This window comes from Typopeltis vanoorti, chromosome 15 (assembly GCF_054136105.1).
Source record: "Typopeltis vanoorti isolate ZY-2024b chromosome 15, IOZ_Tvanoo_1.0, whole genome shotgun sequence".
Classification (NCBI taxonomy): Eukaryota; Metazoa; Arthropoda; class Arachnida; order Uropygi; family Thelyphonidae; genus Typopeltis; species Typopeltis vanoorti.
Window position 1 is genome coordinate 27,796,937 of NC_143563.1, and position 27,911 is coordinate 27,824,847.

Genomic DNA, 27,911 nt, shown 5'->3' on the forward strand with positions numbered 1-27,911 from the left:
CGAGGTTGGTTAAGCCTCAGGTCGAACGCTGGAGCATTTTCTTGACTGCTTCAAGAATATCAGTGCCTTTTGTCATTCCCTTCATAGGTACAAGCACTAGCAGTTCTTCTGTCACATTGAATTGTTGATCAATGCCATGGACAAAGATAGCCAGTTGTGCTGTATCCTTCACATCTGTGCTCTCATCCAAAGCAAGTGAATATGACGTAAATTCGGATGACCATTTTTTTAAAGTTCCTTCAATATCATTGGCAAGTTCTTTGACACATCGTGCTACAGTTACCCCAGACAAACTCGGTCTTTTAAACACTTCCTTATTATTTGGGCACAGAATTTCTCCAGCAGCGATGAGACACTCTTTCACAAACTCGCCATCCAAGAAGGCTTTTGATTTTTTAGAAATTTTTTCAGCTATTACATAACTTACTTTTGATGCACACTTTGGTCTCTTCCCTCTGCCTTTTAAACGTATCCTGCTGGCATTTTAAATCAATTTGGAGATGGTTCACTTTGTCCACACGAAGCTGCCCTTGAAGGTGATCGAAATTGGATGCATGCTTTGTCTCATAGTATCGATTTATATTGTATTCTTTTGATATTGACACTGACTCACGAAAAATTAAACACACTGGCTGATCATCGATCGATACAAAAAAGTACAAATTGATCCACGTTTCATTAAAATCCCAACAAGAATCACTTGATTTAGGCTTTTTACTCATAGATGGCATAGCGATGGAAGGTGAACCCAAAAAATCCAAAATGGCCATATAACGGTTATTATCCACTGAATATGTCTCACACTAATGAAAAAAGTCTGGTAATATAAAACCACAATAGGCTATGGCTACATGACGAACCTGCGTGCGCTTATACATGAATATTACACTGTTCATGACTGACTGACTATGAATGAGATCCTCTTGTATTTATATGAAAATAATGAAGTATCGAGAACCTTTGAGATGTATCTGAATGGCACTAGACAGCGTGCTCGAATGAACTACTGCTTCAGCCATCTACCTGCAACGTTAGTACTAGTACTTAAGTATCGCTTGGCGCTGGTATATGGCTGAAGAAGCATGTCTATTTAATATTTATTTTTATAGGATTTATGTAAAGTATCAAATGCACAGCATTCCTTGTGAATCTGGAAAGATCTTACAATTCTAAATACTGCAATATAGGTTAGTGGCCAGCGGTCTTCATTGAAATTATTTTTTATTTAATCAAGTTTTAATGTTAAGTAGTTATTTTTTCAAAATGGCTGGCAGGACACAGGTGGCCCGAGGGCCATGCACTGAAGACCCCCTGATTTAGGTAAATGTACTATCTGGATTGGAGCGAGAGAAATGGAAGCATGAAAGAGCAGAAGTTGCATCCAACAGCCTTAACAGGGAACCAAGACTTGGCTGCCATTCGAGCAGCAGGCAATTTGTTTTTAATGCTTACAGTGTATGCTTTTGAATATTTTATTTTATTTATTATTATCATTTCTAACAAATGGTAGATTATATCATAGACTAAGTGTGAAACTGTGGTTACTGATTTTAGCCATTTAAAGGTATGCTGAAATTTTTTTTCTTAGATTGATATGTCACACTTGGAGAACCAAGGCTTGATATTGGTCAGGAGGTTTTATGAGGAGTATTAAACGAAGGCCCTCATTCCAGCAAGGATTGAGGGCCTTCGTTCTCAATCCAACCCACTCCAATATTCAATTGGAGTGGGTTGGATTATCAGGAGAACAGAAAAGAAACAGTAATCAGACCATGAAAGATCTCAGGAATTCTAGAGGTCATTACAATTGACATAATCACTGCAATGCATAAGGCTGAGACTTTATGAGGACAAGCTAATGTGTAGAAAAGGATTATGGACAAATTTATGGTTGTAGTTGTCCAACCTCAGGAAAATGGCTAACAATTACAGTGTAAATGAAAGGGGAAATGGTTAAGGGAAGGTTCTGGGTGTTGGGCAAAATGATGAGAATTATCTGATACTGGTTTGTAGGTGAAAAATATCTGCAAGATTGTTACATTGAAGTCTCCATGGAAGCTGATCTCACTGTTGGACGCATTAGATTTCATTAAATTAATCTTCAGCAATAACTAATCAGAAGTTCAATGTAGTCCTCAGCATTAGGACAGCAATAAAGGCAGAAGCTGAAAGCAATAAAATGAGGTAGGGAAATCTTACGGCAAAGCAGGTCATATGGAAAGAATTCAATGATAAATAAAAAATTCAACAGTGTTATTTTGAACTTTCCAATGGAAAATCATTAAAAGAGGACATAAAAAAACTAGATGAAGAATGCAACATCGATTCTAAGAATATCGTCAGGTGGCATCATTTCAAGCCTATAAATAAAAGAAAGGACAGAATGAACTTTCCATGCCTCATAAAAGTGACTTGCGACACTCCGACAAGCACAGCTCAATTAATATCAGAGATCAACAACAAGTTCAAAGGCACTTGCTCCAAATTGCGCATATGTGCTCAACCAAACCAAATGTTTGCACAGATGGAACAAGATCATCAGCTTCGAAGAGAACTTAAAGAAAAACGCCAAAATGGAGACACCAGTTGGATCATCAGCTACAAGCAAGTCAAACTGGTGCAAAAATCAAGTGACTCCACTAGTAGCCACCATGGAAACCAGTATGCAGGCACTGCATAGGAAATGTGCAAGACCCTTGTGGTCAAATATATGCTTCACAGAACCTTGCATATCCACTTCACCAAAATCCGTGGCCTAAACTCCAAACTTAATAGTGTCCACTACCACCTTCAGTCTACCAAACCCCACCTCCTTTTTCTGGCAAAAACTCAAATCTCACCTCCCCCCAGCACTATTTATCTCAACCTCCAAACTACTCACTCTTTAACAACTTTCATCCCAAAGGTCTGTGCATACATCCGCTCTGACATACCTTGCCAGAAAGCACCCAACCTAGAATCACCCAACTTTGACCTTCTTTGGTTGAAAATATCCCTTCCCCTAAGTCAAATTCATTTGCTGTCTCTATTGTTCCCCCCAACACAACCAAACACTCTGAGCTCTTTAATTGCCTCTCTTTAAAAATTGATTTTCTCCAATCTAACAGCGAAATTATCCACCTAGGAGATTTTAATGTTCACAACACCAGCTGTCTTTCCTCCTCCAGTTGTACAGATCTTTCGGCAGAGATGCTGAAACATTTGCCATCACTAACGACCTTACATAACTTGTTCAGATGCCAACTAGAATAAAAGATAACTCGAACCACTACCCAAACACCCTAGATCTCTTCCTCACTAATGACTCCTTCAAATACACAGTGAAAGTAGTGAGCCCCTAGAATTCTGACCACAATCTAGTGCTCATCTCCTCTCCCATGCAACAATGCTTACACAGACACTCCCATACAAGAGTAGTTTGGCATTATAACAGTGCCAAGTGGGACAGCTTCCACAACTTCTATGCCACATTCCCATGGTTGGACTATTGCTTCTGGCCTCCCAACCTAAACACATGCACCAAACTTATTACCAAAGTAATCCTCACTAGCATGGAAACATACATTCCACACAACTCTGAACTGCTATTCCCTAACTAAATCCTGGTTCTCCAAAAGATGTGCCATGGCTGTACAGATGAAACACCAGACATACCATAACTGGCTGAAATCAAAAACCCCATCCTCCTTTAGAGATTATGCCAAAGACTGAAATAGATGCAAAAAAAACAATCAATGCTTCCAAAGCAGAGTTTGAAAGAGCAAACAGCAGGAAACTAGCAGCCTGTCCAAATGGCTGCCGAGCCTTTTGATCTCTCACCAAAGCAACTGGCCATAACTTCTGCCCAACACTATTCCCACCTTTATCTTACCCAGATGGCTCTATTGCATCATCATCACCCACAGAAAAAAAAGTCAATCTTCTGGCTTCACACTTTCGATGCATGCATAACTGATGATAGTAAATGTCCCCCAACCATTCCAGACACCCAACATACAATGCCCCCTATATCCTTTTGCTAGAAAGAGATCAGAAAATTACGTCCAAATAAGACACAGAAAGGTTTCCTGGCCCTGATGGCATTCCCCCAATTATCCTGAAAGTTTGTGCATCAGAAATGACTCCTATCCTATGTCACCTACATATACTCTCTCACTCCACTGGAATCTATCCCACAAACTGGAAATTGGCCTATATTCAACTCATTCCCAAGAAGGGTGACAAGTCACTGCCATCCAACTGCCGCCCTATCTTGCTTACCTCTGTCCTCTCTAAAGTAATGGAAAAAATCATCAATTCCCAACTCCTACACTACCTTGAAGACACCCACCTAATAAACGACTGCCAGTATGGATTCCGTCACTGCCGATCAACAGGAGATCTGCTCAGATATGTCACCCAGCTCTGGACAAATGCCATGGAGAAGTTTGGTGAATCTCAAGTAGTTGCACTTTATATCTCCAAAGCCTTTGACCAGGTCTGGCACAAAGGCTTACTAAGCAAACCGCCATCATTTGGTCTGTCCCAGGATGTCTGTACTTAGATTGACAGCTTTTTGTCTGGACACACTCTGTGTGATGGCAGATGGTTCCCTATCCTCTCACTATTCAACTAATCCTGGGGTTCAACAAGGTTCTGTCCTCTCACCAGCCCTCTTCATGCTATATTTCAGTGACCTAGTTCAGTTGACCTCCAAGCCAACCCACTACCCATACATGGCACAAATGTACTATAGGTTGATCAACCAATCCTTTGTATATGGGCACAACATAAAAAAAAAGTGCTGTTCTTCTTATGGAAGAAGTGAAGTAGAATGTGGTTTGGACAGCTGAAGAGTTATAAAAGATACCAGTTGAGGTTCAGTAAGGAAATAGAGATCAAGTTTTCATGTGTGCAAGTGGTGAAGATCTTGTACATTGGAAAGGGGATGTGAATGAACGATGGTGAGAGTGAGGTGGTGATGGATTTAACATCATATAACATGAATAGAGATGTAGTAATTCTGATAGTATTGAATGTTAGTGAATGCTGAGTAAGGATAGAAAGGGGAAGAAAGAGAGAAAAAAAAATCAGGAGACTTAAAAGGCTAAGTGATGTGAAGCAAACAATATTAGAAATGAAAGAAAATGAGAGTGGGGACAAAAAGTAAAACCAGGGAATGAGATGCAGTTAAGAGGGAGATGGAAGGAAAGTAAAGGAACAAGATAAGAGGAAGGCAGGTAAAGTCAGAGAAAAAGGAAGGAGAGTATTAAGGGGGGGGGGGAAGACGCAGGTGAGAGTGGAATGAAGAGAAATGGGAGGAGTGCTTGCCTGCAGGTGCAACAAAGAGTGTGAACTATGGAAGCGAAGTAAGGTGAAAATGTGGATGAGGTGATAGTATAATCATGTAAAGGTTTCTGTGGTTAAGAAGTTCAATCAAATCATTTCGGTTTTGTAACCACATTTTTATTAAAAAAGGACTGTTTTTTAAAACTAAACAAGTACTAAAAAACAAACCTGGCAAGTTTCGTTGGTGGTCAGACTAATATCTTCAGGGGTAAAGATAACTAACAGTTTAAAGCACAAACTATAAGAAATTATGAAAAAAAAAAGTTCATTTATTGGTATTATGAACAACAAAAAAGTTCGTTAAAAAACCGAATAACAGATCTATACAACCATTAATACGTGTTAACTGGAAACAATGCTATTTGATGTCGCATTCAGTGGTTCACTTTCACTCTATCCGAGGTCTGAAATGGGTAAATTTTTAATAAACGCTGACCAAACTTGATTTAAAATTAAGCCTTGATTTTTGTTGCATTGTGTAGGAATTTTAATCATATTTGCTACCTCTTTGAATTTTCTTGTGAAATAGTTTTTTTTATCAATGTAGGACATGTTTTTTAGTTTTAAAAACAGTCTTTTTTTTAATAAAAATGTGGTCACAAAACTGGAATGATTTGATTGAGGTAATAGTATATTTGATAAGAATGACCTGAGAGGTAACATGAATTGAGTAGCAAGTGAGATTTGAAATTAGTGTTAAGAGGAATAATTGTGTAGCAGATTTATGATTTTTTTTTTAATGGCACAAGGACAGCAAAGGTCATACTGAGCCATATCAAAGGTTATAACAGTACACAAGGTAAGACGATCACAAACATTCATGTCCACAGTGGGATTTGACCCCACAACCTGTTGTCTGGAGAGAGAGAGAGTACAGTAATCACTCAGCTAACTAGGCAGGCTGTGTCGCAGAAAAGTCTAATAGAGAAGACAACGAGCATATTGCCCAGATAAGATAATGCAGATTTGAAGAGAAGAGAAGCAATACTGAATGACATGATAACAAGAATGTTTATTTGGAGTTAGGACTGAAGCAGCAACTAAAGACTATGATGTCAGTGTGTTATACGTGTTAATTGAACATGTTCTTCTGACTGGTTCATTCTGTTTTGTGAGCTGAAAAGATAACAAGAATGTGTCAAAAGAGAAAAAATATGTGGATACTTGAAGGATATTTGATGATGGATGGAAGCTGTGTGCAAGAAATGGATTATATTTCAATATGGAAGGATGAAGGCATTTCAAGAGACTGATTCTCTGAGCAAGTGAGATTGTTAGGGTAGAGAAACTAGAGTTGGGTGGATGGTAGCAAGTGTGGTTCTTGTGTGGATAATTACTTGGGAAATAGAAACATGTCATATTATGGCAGAGATAAATGGAGTCTGGGAGGAATAATAATAGGCATAAGGATAATGATGCACTGATGTTTCTTTTTACAAATGCCAGGAGCATCAGGAATAAAGAGAATGAATTGGGGAAAGTTACAGCTTAAACCAGTCCAGATTACTGAAAGCAGTGCAAGTGCTTAGCATAAAGTGTGCCAAAAGGTATAGAAGCAGAAGAATACAGCATATTTTGGTAGGATGAGAAAAATAAATGGAGTATTGGAATGTTACTTATAAGTGAAAAGTTGTATGAGTAGAGAATGCAGAAGAAAATGGCATTGATGATGAGAGTGCATGTGCAATAGAAGCAGGCAGAGCAGGATATTTCTATAGGCCACAGAACACACAGAGAGTGATGAGAAGGAAGAGCAGGAAATATTTAGACTGATTAATTTAGGTGGATGATCATTATGGGAGTTTTTAACTATGGTAATATAAATTAGGCAGAAAAAGAAACAATACCATAACAGAAGAACTGAATTCCTTGAATTCTTGAGGGAAAAATGTCTTGGGCAATATGTGATAGAAGTAACAGGCCAATCAAGAGTATTGTATTTAGTGCCAGCATCAGAGGATCTGATTTTAATTCAGATATTATGTAAGCTCCAGATGGTGAGCGACCATGTAGTTTTGACTTGGAGGATGAAATGGCATGGAAAAGTATCAAGGAGATAGGGAGAGTTTATGTGGAATTATATGGCAAGTAATTAATATAGTCACAGAAATCAGCTTGGGGTTACATGCATAGAATTTGAAGAGAAAGACATCAGCAGATACCTTTTTCACGCAGTTTGCAATATCAAACTGCATATGTCAGGCGAAAAAGATAATACAATTTGGTGTAAAGTGGATGACCAATGAAATCAAACAGGAATTGCAGTTGAAAAAGAGATTATGGAAAAAAGTATAAGGAGAGAGAAGTGGAGAGCAATTGCATGAAGAATATAAGGCTCGAGCTAGAAAGTAAGAAAGACAAAACTGAAATAAGAGAAGGATCGCTAATGCTGTGATCCAAAGAAATCCTTTCATTATGCAGCCAGAAATGCAGTTAGAAAGAGAAATGATTCTGGATGACACTGTTAGATTGGAATGGAATGAAGTGCACAATGCAGATGATATAGTGGAATTTTGTAGAAAATCTTCAGTAATGAGACTACATGTTTTTAGATATATAATAAGTTCTTGTTTGTATGTACCATTTGTGAAGTTCTGATAGCAACTGTTATGTGTAATTAATTGTCTGGAGTTTTTTTTTTTTTTTGTGTACAACTTTTGTTAGTACCCCTGATGATGTAAATTCAATAACTTATAAAACTTGTAGGGAATATGTTGCTTATTTTATTGAACTTGTTATGTGTGTAAAAACAGGTGGTCTCAATACCAAAAATTTTCTACAGAACTGCTAAACCATAGAAACTTACATATTCATTGCTATAGTGATTTAATGATCACTTTATTGGGATATTCCATAGTGAAAAAGATTTTAATCTTAGAGAGATGGGAATGATTGAAGATTTAGAAGTGCAGAGGAGAATGTACTTTGAATGCAAATATTCTGGAAGTCAATAAAATAGCAGGAATAGATGGGATGTATTTTATGTGCCAAGAAACTGACAGCACCAACAACATGGCTGTTCGATGAGCATCTGGCCACTGGAAAAGTCTTCAAGAAGTGGAAGGTGGATAGCAAAGTGTCAATGCATCAGGGTGAGGGTAGAATGGAGACATCTCTCTATGGACCAGTTTGTATTTCTTCTCCACCTGTTAACATTAAAGTAAGAGATAATATACAAAATTGAGCAGATGAGGGAAATATTATCTATGAGGGTTAGCATGGATTTGTTAAGGGACAGGATGCTCTTGTTTAAGTGATCTGGGTTGCCTTTTATAATAACCATTTTTTTTAATTTTTATTTTGAAAAGGCATTTTACAGGGTGCTGAACGATAAGTTTCTATCTAAGTTGAAATGAATGGCTTTAGATATCAGGTTAGTGAAATGGATTGGAAATCTAAAGCCATTCTCTGTGATATTTGTCAGACAAATATCACAGAATACTGTACTGGAGAGAGCATTATGAAGGAGAATGTAGGTTCAAAGCCGAGTTCTACACGTCTCAGTACTGGGACCATTAATATTCAATGGTCAGTGGAATGTAGAGAGAGAGAGATTAGTTGTTTGCAGATGATATGAAGCGAAAGGTTATTAGTATTAAAGATGATGTTGTGGCCCATTCAGGAGGATTTGAATAAGCTGGCAAAAGTGAGCAAATGAATAAGGATTCAGTTTCATGCAAATAAATGTAAGATCTTGAAATTTGGGATATACCAATGAGAAATTGCATACTCTATTGGTGGAACTACTAGAAGAAGTGAAGGAGGAGGCAAGGGATCTTGAGATGATGGACGATATAAATTTAAGGGACATATCGCAAAAAGTGGTTAAGGCAACCCAAAGGATTGTAGAAAGTTTTTGTTCACTTGGTTATAAAGTAAATTAAACTCAGCAAGAAATTATATTCTTGTTTAATCCTTTATCTAAGTGTAAGCAAACAAAGTTTGCATGTAAAATATCGTTTGAGAGGCTACTGACTTCACATCAATTGCATCAGCATCTATCTCATTATGAAGATCATACTTCCTTTTGGATATATGTATTGATTTGAATTATAGAAAGGGTCACTAAACAGATCAACAGACCCAGTAAAATACCAAGGTTGAAAAACATGACTTCTGCATCACTTGAGATACAAAAGTAGGCAAAAGTTGTGTCACTTTAATATTAAAATACTCTAAATCAGAGAACACTGTACTGTAGGAGAAAAACTAATTGCAGTAAAATAAGCCTTTTTTTTTTTGCTACTTGTTTTTCTTTATATCTGAAAGGAAATGTGATTTGCATTATGTGATGCTAAGACAACTAATAAAAAAAACAAAATATAATTTCTGGTCAAGCATAATTTACTTATTAACCCAAAGTATTGTTGCAATTCAAGAAGGACTTTGACCAGAAAAGATAAAAGCGTGAAGGTGGTACCAATGTATAAAGCACTTGTCAGGCCACATCTGGATTAATCATTGTGATCAGATCTGGTCACTGTGATTTGAAAGGGATGAAGTAATTTTGGAGAGGGTACAGAGGCAAATAACAAACATGGTATCAGGACTGTACAATATTGTTATGAGAACAGACTGGCAAAGTGAAAACTTTGATGGATATTTTGAAGATGAAGAAGTGACAGAATTGAGACATTTAAGGATTGACATTGGAAGATTTGTTTATATGTAGACCAAGGGACCATCCTGGAATTTTCAAAAGAAGTTGTGAAATCTATAACACCACTCCCTAAACTTATTCAGACAGAGAATAATTTTAGGGAGTGGTGTTACAGATTTTGTGTTGACTAACTTCGGACATCACATCAGACCACTTCCGATGAGATGCGATTTGGTGGGAGATACTGAATATTCCCCCCCCCCCCCCAAATTTTGAATTGGATGATTTTAGACTGTGATGCTTTCCTTAATATTCTTTCAAAATTAGAAAATTACTGAGAAGGTCAAGGTTATTTTTGTGTTGTGTCAATCTGAAGTTGGCTTTCACTTGATTTTATAATTACAACCAATTAACTGTACAATTCAGTTTTAATACAGAGGGTGAGTCTAAATTATTGTCGAGGTTTCTGTGGCCTATAATTTTCAAACAAGAAAAAAAAAAAATAATAAAATTGCTTACACAATATGAAAATGTAATTCAAAAAGTTTTATTCAGCAACACTATACTCGCCACATTGATGTCTGGGACATAATATGACGTTATATTTCAAAATGGTAACTGTTCAAGAGAAAGCAATGTGCATACTTTTTAATTTTTCAAAACAAAGTCCATTATCACAACACAACATCATTACAGAACTCAGTATGGAAAACATTAACCTCCCAAAAATTATATCTGATGTTGGTTAAAGCAATTTCAAGAGACTGGTAGTATTCAGCACCAAAAAGGAGTGGTTCGCAAAATGCTTCGCAGGAAGCATTTTATGCTTCCTGCGAAGCATTTTACATAAATGATGAATGGAGGGAAACTGATTATCGCTTGGACATCTTATGTGCCACGAAAGACTTGCACGCTGAAGTTACGTAGCATTCTGCAGTATTGAGTATTAAAAATTTTTTTTTTCTGCTTACAGAATATGAAAGTTACACTTTCATATTCTGTAAGCAGTTTTATTTTGTTGTTTCTGGTTTGAAAATTATAGGCAATGGGAACAATAATTTTGAATCGCCCTGTAGTTTGAATATAGTTTTAATTAATAATTGCATAAAAACAAGTCAATTTTTTGCTTCTTGTTTTTCTTTCCATCTGAAAGGAAATGTGATTTGCATTATGTAATACTAAGGCAACTGACACCCCCCCCCCCAACCGGCCATGATGTCCATAGACATCAAGCTAAATCTGGATATGATTCTGTAACACGCGTTGAATAACATGGATAAGTGCAATTTGGTCTCACTATTTCATCTACCTCAGCCAGTAGGGAGGTTAAACAAAATATAATTTCATGTCAAGTATAATTATTGTTGTTGTTGTTGGCAGGTCTTCCATCCTCCTAAATCAAAAGACTAAGGAAAGAATAAAAAATCACTATTGATTGAATAGGATAAATAATAAACTCACGTTCATGAGAATACTTTTGAATAGATAATTCTTCTGCAACTTCAGATATTTCCTGTACTGCTGTGGATCTATCTTCATCTAAGCTGTTATGATTGTAAGTCAAATGGCCTTCCTGTATGGACACCTCATCTGGAGTAAGCGTTTTGTTTTCTTTATCATCATCAGCAACAGAAAAGAAAGTTTCTTCAGGAACACTGGTAACTCCTGATTGATTCAAGTTTTCTGGTACACTTTCGATAGTGGAGTAAGGAGCATCTTTCATTTGACCTGATGACTCAAAATCACTGCTGTAGCTATATTTCTTCTTCTGATATTCAATTTCATTTGGCTTTCTAGATTCATGGTCAACAGAGTCTGAAGTATGTTGGCTCCTGATTATCTACAACACCAAATATTAATATACATCAATAAATATTACACAATGTAATTTGGAAAGGGTTTATATTTTCAGATTTTACTAAATTTATCTACAATTACGTGCATATAGGTTAGGAATGCAATTCAACAAAAATTATTCAAAATTAATTTGATATTACTTTGTGATAGTGTTGGATGTTGAACAATGTTCATATTGAATGTTTATAATGATTAACAATACTTGCTGAGTAACAACTATTTATTAACAGCTACACACTCATTATTTAGGTATGCCACTGTACATTGCTAAGGATCCATAAATTTCTGTATCGATAGCAATGTTTTGTGGTATACCTAAACAATGAGTGTATAGCTACAAACTTCACAAATAATCTGGTTGTATATAGGCTTGCTTCCATGCTATCAGACTGAGTCAGGTAAGTACAACAAACTAATCTAAATATTGAGACATAAGTGGAAGAATTCATTATAACTAATTCACTTTATATGTTAGATAAAGAAGAATTCACTTTGTGTTAGTGTTAGTTGTTGAACAATATTCATATTGGATCTTTCTTTTAAGGTTACATGGTGATCAGCATTCATATTTCTGAATTTAGGGACTCAAAACGCATGTGTTGAAATGATTATTTTACTTATTATTAAAAAAATAACAAGTTGACGTTTTGACCCCTGTATTGAGGTCATCATCAGAAGGATACATGCGTATAGGGAACCAAGCTATATGCTCTTGCACTCTGTACTGGTAAATTAAATCTACACTGTTAATTAATCTTTTTCTTAGCCTGACCTCTATCGATAATTAAAAATAATAATAATAAAATAAAATAAAAGTTGAAAGAAAGAAAAAATAAATAAATATATAAATATAAAAAAAAATTAATAAAAATAAAAATTAAATTATAATTAATAAATAACATAAATAAAAAACTACAATAGACTCTGCTAAAGTCCTCGTGTACTAAGCTTCTTCTGGATTTGTACAGTTCAGATTGTTATACTATGATTTTCTTCAGGCCTTGTACAGTTCAAGTTGCTATGGAATGTTAAGGGGGGAAAAAAAAAAACCACTTCAAGTCTTCTTGTATTGGGATTTTTCTTTGGCTTGTTCTGGTTGCTATAAAGGTTGCAGATGGGTCCTCCACATTCTTGGAATGGTTAGGCCATCATTTTTGTTCATATTTGGGTTATGTTTGAGCATTTCACATGCTTCTTTGAATTTCCTCTCGAACCAGGTTTTGGTGCGGTGTAGGGACTTGGTATTTTTCCAATCAGTTCTGTGGTATGTTTGGAGTGTGTGGTCAGAAAGGCCGGTTTTTCCAAAATGGAGGTATTTAATGTGTCGTTTGTTTTCATCCTTCCTAATTGGGATGATTCGCCCTATTTCCCCTATGTATGGTAGGTTACATGTGCATTGTATTTTGTATACCCCTGGGTGGGCTAGGTGTGGAAGAGGATCTTTGGAAGAACTGAGTAGGTGTCTTAATTTTGTTAGGGATTTAAAGGTGGTTTTGAGGTTGTATTTGTGTAGTGTTCTGTCTATTTTTTTCAGAAATACCTCTAACATAAGGTATGGCAATAGCATTCTTGAAATCTGTTTTGTTTTTACTAGTATTTCTGTGAAGGATCTTGTGAATAGTTTTTTTACTGTATCTATTTTTTATAAATGTATGGTTGGTGATCTTGTATTCCTGGTTTAGAGCTTGTTCATTTGAACACATAGTTTGAGCTCTGTGTTTAAGGGTGCTTCTGACACCTAGTTTTTGTGCTGGGTGGTGATAAGAATTTATGTGTATGTACTGGCCTGTGTGTGTAGGTTTGCGGTAGACAGAAGGAGAGACAGCCTGAGGGAATACGTGTGACAAGTGTATCTAGGAATGGAAGAGAGTTGCTTTTTTCTATTTCAATGGTGAATTGGATACGTTTGTGTTGTTTGTTCAGGTGGCTAAGGAATGTATTTAGTGCTTCGCGGTCGTGGAGCCAAATGACGAAAATACTGTCACCATATCTGAGCCAAATTTTGGGCTTTAGGCACGCTGACTCTAGAGCTCGTTGCTCAAAGTCTTCCATATAAAAGTTAGCAATTTGGGGGGAAAGGGGTGAGCCCATGGCTGTACCTGCTTTTTGAAGGTAAAAATTGTTTTGCCACACGACATATCCGGAGCGGAGTACGTGGGCAAAGAGGGACGTGATGTCGTGTGGAAATATGTTCTGTAGGAGTAAGTGGGTGTTTTTCTGTAAATGTTTTTTTTTTCCCTTAACATTCCATAGTAATTTGAACTGTACAAGTTCTGAAGAAAATCATAGTATAACAATCTGAACTGTACAAATCCAGAAGAATCTTAGTACATGAGGACTTTAGCAGAGTTTATTGTAGTTTTTTATTTATTTTATTTATTAATTATAATTTTTTTATTAATTTTTTTTTAATATATTTAATATTTATTTATTTTTTCTTCCTCTCAACTTTTATTTTATTTTATTTTATTTTTAATTATCGATAGAGGTCAGGCTAAGAAAAAGATTAATTAACACATAGATTTAATTTACCAGTACAGAGTGCAAGAGCATGTAGCTTGGTTCCCTATACACATGTATCCTTCTGATGATGACCTCAATAAAGGAGTCGAAACGTCAAATTATTATTTTATTAATAATAAGTAAAATAATCATTTCAACACGTGTGTTTTATGTCCCTAAATTCGGAAATATGAATTCATATTGAATGTTTATGGTGATTCAAAGTATTGCAAAGACTGCATATCGTAGTGCCACTATGATAAGAAGTACTCTAACATGTAGGAATAAGGAAGTAGCTGTGCCACTGTATAAAGCACCGGCCAAACCACACCTGGATTATTTAGTCACCTGGTTTTCAGGGTGATTGGGAAACATTGGAGAGAGTCCAGAGACAAGTAACTAAGACAATATCAGGACTTTGGAATGATGGCAATGGACAGAGGTCGAAGAAATGTGAATTGAAGAGTTAATTGGATAGGAAGAAAAGTGGTGATATGACAGACACGTTTAAGTTAGTGAGAGAATTTTATCAGATTAATCTAAAGGGTATTATAGAAACAGTAGAAATCAAGAATGGAAGAACCAGTGCCAATCCTCAGACATTATGTAAGAGTGTAGTGAAGAGGGGAATGAGGAGGAGATTTTTTACATGGAGTGTTGTCAGTGAATGGAGCGCATTACCGGAATATGGTGCTAATGCAAGGAGTGTTAAGGATTTTAAAATTGATGATAAATATATTGTTAGTTGAATGAAATTCTCGCAATGAGTTTGCTGACTCCATGGAGGGTGTCATAATAATAACAATGGAAATACATGAATTCTTTTTTTTTTTTATTTGTAGAATTTTTAGCTATGTTTCATAGCCATTATCAACACAATTATAGAAAAACAATCACAAAAAAAAGTGAACAGCAATTCAATTGAAAGTGCATGATATTGTATGCACTATCAGATACAGGAGAATAGCTCCATCTGTATTAATAGATATCCAAAAATAAATTACAATAAAATAAATTAGTTAATAAAATATTTTTAAATATAAAATCGATTATTTACAATTTACGGAACACGTCAATGGTGAGTATTAGTCATTATAGCTTCCCCAAATTAAGAAAGTTTAAGGCAGTCATTTTTGTTAAGGTTTGGTTTACGAAGGTGTGCTTCACAGCTTTCCCTGTAAGATCTTTCCAAAGGAAAATAGCATTTATGTATCACTTTGGTCTCTTGTTCCAATAAATCCTGCATTTTGTAGATAATGCATGGCTTGCTGAACCAGATTTATTGGGTTCTTTAAGTGAAATATATTCTTGATGCTCTTCCAGACGAATTTATGTAAACAACCAGTCTGTCCATAATAACATGAGCCACAGGAGTAGGGATTCTGTAAACTCCAGGATAAGAAAGCAAATGATATTTGTCTTTAGTAAAGATAAGGAAGGTTTTAAATTTATGAAACGGATGTAAAGAGACTTATAAGTTAATCTGTCAAAGTAATCTTGCTATTTTTTCTGAAAGTCCTTTAACATATGGAATATAAATTCTGGTAACTTTTTCTTGCAGAAGGTTAAGATGACAACTATAATTATTGATAATTTTATCAATCAGTTTTGCATTTAAATTTTTTTTAACTATTAGAGACAATGGCAGCTCTGATAATAGATAGTTCTTTGTTTAGAAGAGAATCTGGAGAACATATTTGATGAGCTGTCTACTACAGATTTGACTACACCATTTCTGACAAATATGCTGATGTGATTTAGAATCAATGTATTAACCAGTATGAATTGGTTTTCTATGTACTGAGAACTGTATATTCCCATTTGGTTGACAGAGAATGACAATATCCAAAAAAGGAAAAGAACTGTTATCTTCTACTTCCCAGGGGAATTTAACTATTGGGGTTATTGAATTAATTTATTTTCAAGAAATTCATTATGAAGACTGTACAAGGAGTTTCCATACAGCAAAAACATCATCAACATATCTGTATCAAATCAATGATTCTGGTGGAAAACACGTCTAAAATATGTTGTTTGAAATGTTCCATAAAGTAATTAAAGTAATTTTTATGAAAGAAGCAGAGTTTCCTGTAAATGCAGAGAGAAGATGGATAGACATACAGAGAAAAAGTTATAGAAACTTGGTTTGAACACAGCCTTGTATACTGCTAATTTAGCATTTTCACTAATTTCTTTCTGATTCCATATAAATTTATTTAGCTGACTTTCTACCATACCGGCTTTAATAATTCTGTTGTCCATTTCCATACTTAATTTATCATCTTCACTAAAAATTGTGTGGGTAAATAGTAGAAATTTTCATTTATTCTTTAGATTCACCATTCAGGATGTAGCTATTGAAGAAGTTTACAGAGTACCCATCTATGTGAACCCATCTGGGCTCACATAGTACCTCTCTATAAAAAGGGATTAAACCTGAATGTCAGAATTACAAAGGAATTTCTTTACTAAGTGTTCCAGGTAAGATTTATGCGAGCATACTTGAAAAGAGGTTAAAAAAGATTGTGAAGAAGAAACTTGAAGAACAAGCTGGGTTCAGGCCAAAAAGAGTCAGATTTTCACTTTAAGACCAATACTTGAGAAACGGTGGAAATATGATAAGGATCCGTACTCAAGTTTTGCAGATCTGAAAAAGGCATATTTCAAAACATTTCAATTATATGGGGTGAATAAACCATAATACAGAGCAATACATAATCTATATTTAAGTTGTCAGTCAGCAGTTAGAATTGAAGGAAATACAGGAAGATGATTTGAAGTAAAATCAGAGATAAGACAAGGATTCACATTATCTCCATTCTTATTCATCATCTATATGGATCACATTAGGAAAGAAAGTGGCATCAGGCCTGATATTAGAATTGGAAATGTCAAACTTAGCTCTTTGCTTTATGAAGATGATGCTGCACTCCTAAACGCATCTAGTGCAAATCTCCAGGATTTTCTAACTAAAATGAATAACAGATGAAAACAAATTTCGCATGGAAATCAGCAATAAATAGAGCAGAACTATGAAAATAGGCAGGAGCATAGAAAACTTTAGCTGCATTCTGAATGGAGATTCTATAGAACAAGTAAAATATTCGAGCTATTTAGGCACAGTTTTTAGTGAAGATGGCAGGTTAAATCTGGAAATGGACAACAGAATAAGGAAAGCTGGTACAGTAGGTAGCCAGCTGAATAAATTTATATGGAATAAGAGATAAATTAGCCAAAACACAAAACTAGCAGTATACAAGACAGTGTTCAAAGCAGGTGTAAAACTCGATGTAGCTTGGAATTTTACAAGCACCTTATATCGACTTTTACAGAGGTCACGTCTAAAAATATTGTAATATAAAGATAACATTTTATAAAAAGAATACATTTTATTGTATGATAAATATAACCTGGCAAAAACAAAGTAAACAAAGAAAGGGTAAAGTTTGCAAAAAACAAAACAAAATGCTATGTCACTCCAACCTATATGTTATTGTTTAACAGAGGTTTCAAAAGCTCTGTGTATGCCCACCGTCAAGGTCACTCTGAAAAGGGACAGCAAAATTCACAAGTGGTTTCGGTGTCTGTCTGTCTAATTGGATTTGTGTAGTATACCAGGAGAAGAAAGAATGGGTCGGTCGAAACAAAAGATCAAAGAGTTTCTCCAAATTCTTCGGGGGTCTCAACCCTTTGTGCAAGGCCCCGAAGACGATGGAATAAAAGGGGATTGAAGATCGACAGAAATCATTGGCAGTTAGAGGCAGAAAGGATCCAGAGGACAGGACATTACGGCGAGCCATGCCAGAAGCCAATCGGAATGACGAAAGAATTGCCAATGTAAATACCCAAAGCCAGTGTTGGTCAGATGTTTGTTTTTTTGCTGCGGGAGGTGAACCGAAGCCAAAAGCTGCAGAGCAATCTTCAAGCACCGGAGAATTTGCCCGTATGCTGAAACCGCTTGCCTGAGCTATTCAAGTACTGAAAAACTGCAGTCCAAAGTCCACTACTATCCCGACAAAACACCCCAAAGCAAGACTCTCAAAACGGAAGCCTAAGGCCCGTGATGAAAGGAAAAGCATAGGGCCTCTGTAAGTTTGATCCATCTTTTGTTATGCATTCCTTTTTTGTAATCTAGGAGTTAAGTTATAGATGGACTGATAAGAATTAACTTAATAGATGTGTCTATAAGAGAGTCATTTGGCATGTTAGAAATTGGTATGAAATTTGTGAAATAACTTAACATAGTTAGCTAACCTCTTTGCAAGTGGATTAGAATTTTAATAAGTTGATTTTTGTAAGCAGAGAGTAAATAAGTATTTGTGCTAAAGAGTTATTTGAAGTGGAAAAGTTCTATTTTTATGCTAAAGATTTAATAGATTTTAAAGAAGAAACTTGAAGAAGATGTACTTTTCATACTAGAAATTTTCTAGTATGAAAAGTACATGAATCAACCTTCCTATCGTTTGATTCATGTACTTTTCATACTAGTGTAAAAAAATGTGTTTTGTTTATATGTCAATGGAGTGCTGCCTGATCTTTCTAATTACAATGCACTGTTCCTAAATAAATGCGAGAGCAGGAACCAAGTAAGATAGCAGAAGCGTGTAGTCCAGTGTAAATAGACCCTGACTGTTTGGTAAAACTCAGTAATACCTGACGCATTACTGAGTTTTATGCCAATTAAAAGATACTAGTGGCGCAGTCTTAACAAACAAATTTCTAGTATCCATAGGCATAAGACTCATAGTGCGAAAGGTAGATAAACCTCTTACACAATAGCGAGATAGAATAAGAAAGGAATATATATAAAAATAATAAAGGTATTACAAAGGCACAGTAACCAAGCAGGCTTATAATACAGTAATAAATAGCATCCATTTACACAGGTTTAAGTTATGCATCTGAGAGTTGGATTAGAAATAAAGCACTTGATCAAAGACCACAGATATGAGGGCTTTGGAGAAAAATTAGGATAGTGAAATGATGGCATCAATGGCAGAATCATATTAAAAATGAAGATATTAGAATGGAACTTGACATTATTAGCATTCAAGAATGTGCAAACAGAGATAATCTAAGATGGTATTTCCACTTAAATGGAATGTGTGAGGAAAGGTTAGCAAAAGAGGTGTTTGATGCCAATAAGATAGGAAAGAGATCCAGAGGAAGACCAAGGTCTTGGTGGATTGATTCAGTCAAGAAGTGCATATGAAGCACGAAATGTCAGATATGCAATACTGGCATTCTCACAAGTACTAGTTTTGGAGGAAAATTGTTGATAGGAGTTTAGTAATAATATAAACTTAAATAAGTAGGTGCTGTCACAGTAACCTAAACACCACTTGAGGATATTCAGTTACTGATGATGATTATCTTTATTGCTGATTTTCGTACCAAATTTATTAGAACAGTTATTCAATTTAGTATCTTTCAGACTTGTACTGGATTTATTCAGAAGTATAACATCATCTGCATAAAGAAAAGAGCTATGAATAACATTGCCAATTTTAATATAAGATTTAATACCACTTTCATTCATAATGTGATCCATATAGATAATGAATAACAGTGCAGATAATGTACACCTTTGTTGTGCATTATCTGCACTGAATTTATATCAACCCACCTTCCTGTACATCCTTCTGAGTTACAGCTTAAATTAGAAACTATATTTTGCTCGATATAATATCTCATTTACACCACATAACTATAGCATTTTGAAGAGATTTTCCTCTTGGCACCTTGTCATATGCTTTTTTTCAGATCAAGATTATAAATCCTTGCTATATAACCCAGATTTCTCAACTGTTTATCTTAAAGTAAAAATCTGATCCCAACGATCTGAATTTGGCCAGAATCCAGCTTGTTCTTCACCAAGCTTCCCTTTCACAATTTTTCTTAGTAGTTTCTCAAGCAAACTTGCATAAATTTTACCAGGAACACTCAATACCTCTGTAATTCTCACATTACATTTTATTTCTCATTTTAGAGATAGGTACTACGAAGACTGCTCTGCTCCAATCATCCAGAATTCGACCCTCTAACCCATAGGTTCCCAAAGTGGGCGGTACCGTCCCCCCCCAGTGGGCGCTGAAGCCTTCTGGGGGGGGGGGGGGGGCTATAGTGGGATCAGAAGCATTTGGGGGCGTGCAGGCAGTCTAAGGGTCGGTGGCTCTTTATAGAAGAAATTAATAATATATATTTAAAAATTAATTATTTTCGTGATTTTACGATTAGATAATCATTTAAAATTTAAATATTGCATTTTAATTTTATGTCCGTCTCACATGATCAATTTTTTTATATCAATTTTCTATTTCAATTATTTAATCATTTGAAAATTTACCATGTCAGAAAGAAATAGATGTAAATTTTCTATGTCAATGAGAAAATAGAGCATGTATATATGTGTGTATAATAGGGGTGCGTTACAAAATTTGTCTTGCAAAGTGGGCGGTGGCCCGAAAAAGTTTGGAAACCTATGCTCTAACCCAAGCCTTCTGAATTATGCAATGCAGTCACTGCAAAACTTTTATACCTCCATATCTGAGTATTTCTGGTGGAATTTTATCTTCTCCAGCTGCCTTTCCACATTTCAGGTTTTGATGACTTTTTCTACTTCAAATATCAATATGCATTCCTGACTGTATCCCTGTTGGGAATTTTCTACCACAGTGCTGACACCTTTGATTCCCTTTATAGTACTTTTTCTTACATTTCTAAACTTTTTTAAATAACCTCCAGAATATTTTTCACCTTCCTGATACTTATTTTCTATGTTCTTACCAAAATCCAGTCTTCCCATGCTTTTGTTTAGATACTTTTGCACAATGCTTCAATTTTTTACAATTTTCTCTGTATTTTCTAAGAGCAGAAGCTGATTTACTTGCCAGGCACTTTCAATATGCTTTTTTCTTTTCCTTGACTGTCTCTTAAACTTCATGAGTCCACCATTAAGCTAACAATATTGATTTTTCTATCCTTAAGAATCCAGTTAAGAATACAGTATGATCAGCTAAATCCCAAATTGCCAGCCAATCCTAATTTGTTCAGTATCCAGGTAGATACCTAACAGCATGTATCAAGGTGAGGAATTGACATTAATTTAGAAGCCCTGGAAACCCAGTTCTCCAGATTCCTTAAAAGGCTATGTGAGGTCTCTCTCTCTCTCCACCCAGTTATACAGCTTTGACCTTTAAGCATCCCAATGCAAGTGTTTCTGTTATTAATTAGTTATAATGAATTCTTCCACTTATGTCTCAATTTTTAGATGAATTTGTTTGCTTCACGGAGAGCATATTTCCAAGTTAATATCTTTGTTAGGAAAAGAAAAATACCTATTAAAGAGAAAAAAATTTATAAATGGAATAGTTTTTCCCTCCACAAGAGAGCACAGCTAATTCCAAATTACTGTAAAGTTTTCCACTCATCTTAAGCACATTGTATTTACAAGTATGCAAGTTTTTCAAAAAGAAATCTTTGTAATCCAAACCTTAACAAAAATGACTGCCTTAAATTTTTTTAATTTTGGGAAGTTACAATGACTAATACTCATCATTAATGTGTTCAGTAAAGTGCAATTAATTTTATATTTAAAAATATCTTATTAACTAATTTATTTTATTGTAATTTATTTTTGGATCTCTATTACCACAGGGGGACCCTGTAACCTCTAGAGAGTGCGTACCCTGGGTGGCAGATAGGGGAGCCCACCATGTATGTATGTGTATATATATACATCTATGTGTGTGTGTGTATATATAGGTATATATATGGTGGGGTGGTCTGAATATACTGAATAAGGACTTGTGGACTAACAGGGTCAAAAGGGGCCAATCATCTTGATCATAAGGGAAGTGGCACTCCCGTGGTCCCCCAGCTGGATCTATCCACTTCTTCTTCTACTTTGAGGAAGATCCACTCACTTTAATCTTTCCTATAAGGCCTTAGCCAACTCTTCTTAATTTATGACCCTTATGCTATTAGAGTACTCGAGGGCCATAAGGTCTTTCCATTTCTGGCCTTAGAACCATGTCCCCTCTATAAACCTTTACTATAATTCTACTCTATTCTACTATAATTTACTCTTTCCCCCCTTCAATATCCCTATTCCTCTTATGGGTTGAAATTTGGAAGAAGCCTTAAGTTAGCAGCCCTACCATTGAACTATCCATCATCAGGCTAGTCACCTGACATGGAGAACATAATTCTACTTTTAAGCTGACAGAAAAAGGTAATCAGAATGAATCTATGGAAAACGACCCTGGAAAAGGAATGGAAAAGGTAAAACAAAAATGGAAACGACAAAATATAATACATATAGCAAACTGGAATGTAAGAAGAATAGCATATAAAGAAATAGAATTAGACCAAATATTTAATGAAAGAAATCTGATAATAGCAGTAATCACTGAAACAAAAAAGAAATTAAAAGGAACCATGAGAACCGAAAATTTTAATGTGATATACAGTGGAGTTGACAGAGACCAAAGAGCACAAGCAGGAGTCATGATTTGGATTCATAACTCCCTTTCAAAACAGTTAAAACATTATAAATTATGGAATGAAAGAATAATAGAAGCTAGAATAAAAACAGATAGAGGTTATTTAACAATACTTGGTTTATATGCTCCAGAAGAAGGAAGAAAACAGGATAATATTGATTTTTATAATCAGCTACAAAACATATATAATAAAATAAATAAAAATATTTATGTAATTTTAACAGGAGACTTAAATGCAAGAATTGGAAGCACGAAAATTAATCATAATATAGGAATACATGGAGAATATACTCTAAACAGGAATGGTAAAAAATTGATTGACTTTGTAGCTTATAATAACCTAAAAATTATGAATTCTTTCTATAAACATAAAGACATACATAAATATACTTGGGAAGCAAAAGGATGGAAATCAATATTAGATTATTTTATCTTAAATGAAAAGACATCAAAGTTTTCATTAGATGTTAGAGTTTGCAGAGGATATGAAATAAGTAGTGACCACTTCCTCATTAAAATAAAATTAAGATTACCACCTAAATGGCTACAAGTAACAAGGACAGAATGAAAATTTAAAACGTTTGTTTATAAAACTAGATTATTAAATGACACAAATATACAATGGCTATATGAACAAAGAATTAACCAGTATCTGGATAAAATAAAACAAAATGAAGAAATGGAAATAGAATGGCTTAATATAAAAATGATACTAAATGGAGCAGCACATGAAAGCTTAGGAAAGACCAAAATATTCAATAAAAGGAAAAAAACTGAAGATATGGGATGATACAACCAAAGAAATAATCGAAATGAAAAAGCCTATCATAAATAGTTAACCAGTAAAAGATTAGAAGATGAAATAGAATATAAAACAATAAGCACCATAGCTAAAGGAGAAGTCAGAAAAAGACAGAAAATCATGGAACAAATTCGTTTCTAATTTAGAACATGATTTATATAAAATAAGACCCAATGTATATAAGATTTTGAAACACCTATATGCAGATACTAAAGAAAACATAAAATTAAACACTGAATTGAAATTAGAAGAATTTCTAAATTTCTGCAGAATTGTGGACAGATAAATATTTTAAAAAAGACAACTGGCAAAAACATTTAATGAAAATGAAATAACTAAAGAAGAATTAGAAATCAGCCTGAAAGAAACAAGAAACGGAAAATCACCTGGAGAAGATAAGCTAGGTATAGAACTATATAAATATGCAGGAACAGAGTCAAAGAAAGACTCCTATTATTTTTAAATAAAATTTATACAACTGGTAATCCCCAATAGAAAAGGAAAATGCAATTGTGATTCTTATGTTTAAAAAAGGTAATAGTGATGACTCTAAAAACTATAGAGGCATAAGTATACCAAATTCCTGTTACAAAATATATAGCAGAATATTAAATATCAAACTAATGAAATATTCTGAAAACTTTATTTTAGAAGTACAGAATGGATTTAGAAAAGGACGACATTGTATAGACCCAGCCTTTTGCCTAAAATTAATAATAGAGAAAAGAAGAGAATACAATTTCGAAACACATATTGCATTTATTGACTTTGAAAAAGCATTTGACAAAGTTAAAAGAAGCATTTTATTTAACATATTAAAAGAAAGACAAATACCAAATAATATCCTGAAAGCTATCATAAGTATATATGAAAATAATCAAATACTATGCATTAAAGGAAGGGTCTGGATAAAGGATTAAACCAAATATATAATTGGTAACATAGCCAAAGAATGTGAACACAAGTGAAATACAAGTGAAAAAACGTCCATCAACTATCTCTAATCCAGAGAATTTTAATAATAAGGTGTGACACCTTTTGACAACTCATACATGGAAATGACTTCTCCATTACTTCCACCTTAGTATCACCACCTCTGGGTCTGGCTCCCACTGATGAGACCTCAATAAAGGTCGAAATCAGTCTGGGTAGTAACCCTTCCCTTAATGCATAGCATTATATATGTCCACAAGGAGATGTGATTTGCATTATGCAATACTAAAGCAAATGATGAGAAGTTATACCACCTTTGCAATGAGTTGCCCCAGTCCTGAAAATACTTCAGGCACAAACTTTGTTTATTTACACTTGGATAAAGGATTAAACCAAATATATAACTGGTAAGCTGCAAGTTGTTGAATTGTTGAAATCTTCTTGATAACAGCAAGTGATCTGCAGCAGCTGTCTATACAAGAAGATTGATGCCAGGAGTTTAGTCTTATCTACAGTAGTGATGCTACAACAGACCATATCTGGATGTGACCAGGGTAGAATGGAAGAAATTGCCTTAACCCGGCGTCAGTAAGGTTGGGTGTCACAGATCCCAAAGATTTAAAATTGACTATAACTTTTTACCAACGTGTGGCAGTGAGTAATGCCTCAGTATAACTTCCCCTTCCATAACCCGCTACTCGACGCCATAGATGACAAGATGTTGCACGCAAGCAAAGCAAGTTTAGTGTGCAGAGGTGTAAAGTGTACTGGCATCCACCAGACCCCACCTTACCAAAAGTGTGACTATATTTACTTCCGAAATGCAAGTTGTTTTCATTTATATTCTACTAAAATATTATCGTTACTACTGTGTCTTCTATATTTTTACATACCAACTATAAGCAAATACATTTTCGTAAATATTTAGAGGGTATTTTGAGAATAATATCTTTTTTTTTTTTTTTTACCAGATGAGTTATGAGCAGTAAGAACAGAGGTTACATCAACTTATAGAAGACGCTAAAAGTAAAAATAAAGATGTTTAATTAGTTAAGTATCTTTGGGTAATAAAAATTTAATTTTGTGGATCTGTGTTTTTATTCTTTAAAATTACAGGACACTTTACCAATATGTAATCTAACATTGATTAAAAAGATATGGATTTCTATAATACACTACATTATTTGGGTGGGTCTGTGGGACCCCACCTTACCATTTTTGTTGCATTTTCCCACCTCACCAGCACCGGGTTAACAACAGACCAGAAGATTTAACAGCTACTTAGGCAGCAGGCATGTTTTCTGCATTTGGCCCTTTCAAAGTTGAATTTGTTGATTTTTTATTTCTTTATTATTATTTTTAAGATATATTTTTGATATGAAAGCTGCCATTACATTTTGCCAGTGATGGAAAGGAAGTAATCTTTTAAAAATATTTTACCATAGGGTTTCATAAGATTAACTCTTCATTTTTATTTTATATTCACGTGTAATTACAAACTTTTTTTTTTAATTACATAATGTTAATGGCTAAAGTATGTTATGTTCTGATATACCAGTATGATTCCCATTCTGCCAAGTATTAGATCAGATACTTGAAAATCTGGGCACTGTATGTTAGGCATATTCCTCATTTTGATTTCAATGATATGCATAATCTTTTACTTTACAAATAATATAATCATGACACTTCTGTTTTCTAAATGGCAAATATCAACTAACTAAAACATCTGCTATATAAATTAGGAAAAACAAAAACACTCAGCCTTCCCTCTAGCAAACTCATAAGATATTGGTTGTAATTATGACTAGAGAGAGAGAGAGACTAAGGCTATGATGCTAACATGTTATTCTGTTAATTGCCCATATTCTCTAGATGGTTTGCATGCATGTGATGAACAACTCAGAAATTCTCCCAAAAACTCAAGACTGAAAAAATTTCCATATAAAAGGAGCTCTTAGGATGGATTTGTAAAGGGTAGGTCCTGTTTTAGTAATTTACTTGCATTTTATGGTAAGGTGACGAGTGTGTTAGATAAGGGAGAATCATATACAGTGATATTCTTAGACTTTGCAAAAGCATTTGATAAATTACCACATGATAAATTGGTGTACAAGCTGCAGAAGATGGGAATAAACAATATATTGTTATATAGATCATTGGCTCTCTGAATGATACCATAAGGTTGTGTATGACGGAGCAGTGTCTCAAAAAAAAAAAAAGAAAAAAAAAGTAACCAGTGGCATGCTCCAGGGTTCTGTTCTTGGGCCCTGCTGTTTAACTTATCATGTGGACTGACTGGGAATCTTTAGTTATTTGCTGATGATGCAAAGTTGGGAAGAATTATAAGTAGCACTACTGATGCTGAATCTCTTCAGGAAGATTTGAATAGACTTTTTATTTGGACAAAAGAGTGGGGTTGTAGTTTTAATATCAATAAGTGCAAGGTGTTGCATTTTAGAGTGCAGAAATATAAGGCTGTGTACTATATCGATGGTGCCTTACTGCAGAAAGTGGATGAGATTAGAGATTCGGAAGTAATGGTTGACAGTAGACTGAAGTTTAGAGAGCATATTGCTAGAGTTGCACATCATAGTGCTGCTATGATAAAAAAGTACTCTAACATTCAAGGATAAGGAAGTAGTTGTACCACTGTATAAGGCATTGGTCAGACCACACCTGGACTACTGTGCTCAGATCTGGTCACCTGGTTTAAATTTGATGTGGAGACATTGGAGAGGGTCCAGAGATGACTGACTAAGACAATATCAGGAGTTTAGAATGTTGACTACAAAAAGAGGCTGAAGAAATGCAGATTGCAGAGTTTGGTGGATAGGAGGAAGAGGGGTGATATGATAGAGACGTTTAAGTTAGTGAGAGGATTTTATCAGATTAATCCAGAGAGGATTATAAAAAGAATAGAAGGTGAGAGGGGAAAAACCAGAGGTCATTCCTGGAAGTTATGTAACAGTGTGGTGAAGAAGGGTTTAAGCAGTAGATTTTTTTACATGGAGAATTATCAGTGAATGGAATGCATTACCAGAATGTGTTGTTAATGCAAGTAGTGTTAAGGACTTTAAAATTCTATATGATAAATATGTTGCGAGTTGAATGAACCTCCCACGATGAGTCTGTCGACTCCATCGAGGGTGAAATAATAATAAATTAGATGTTGGCAATTTTCTCATATGATGTCTTCTGTTTCACATTCAGAATACTAGACAAAAGAATACTCTTTTTTACTTTGGAAGGGGCATATTAATCTATATTAATCTCCATCAACAGTCAGGACACATTTACATATGCAGAAGACAGACAAATAAAAATAGGTACATACTATATTCCACTATTATCCAACTGAGAAATACAGCATCATCAGCACCCT

General features: G+C 34.9%; 1 protein-coding gene across 2 annotated transcripts in view; it reads right to left on the bottom strand.

The window, feature by feature from the left end:
* Window positions 1-27,911, bottom strand: part of LOC150098544 (uncharacterized) — a 610,245-nt gene that overhangs the window by 254,054 nt on the left and 328,280 nt on the right. For both annotated transcript variants that reach the window (XM_090405300.1, XM_090405297.1), the window contains exon 22: window positions 11,390-11,768. In XM_090405300.1, coding sequence (XP_090261426.1) covers window positions 11,390-11,768 — 379 coding nt within the window. The remainder of the gene's footprint in view (window positions 1-11,389; window positions 11,769-27,911) is intronic.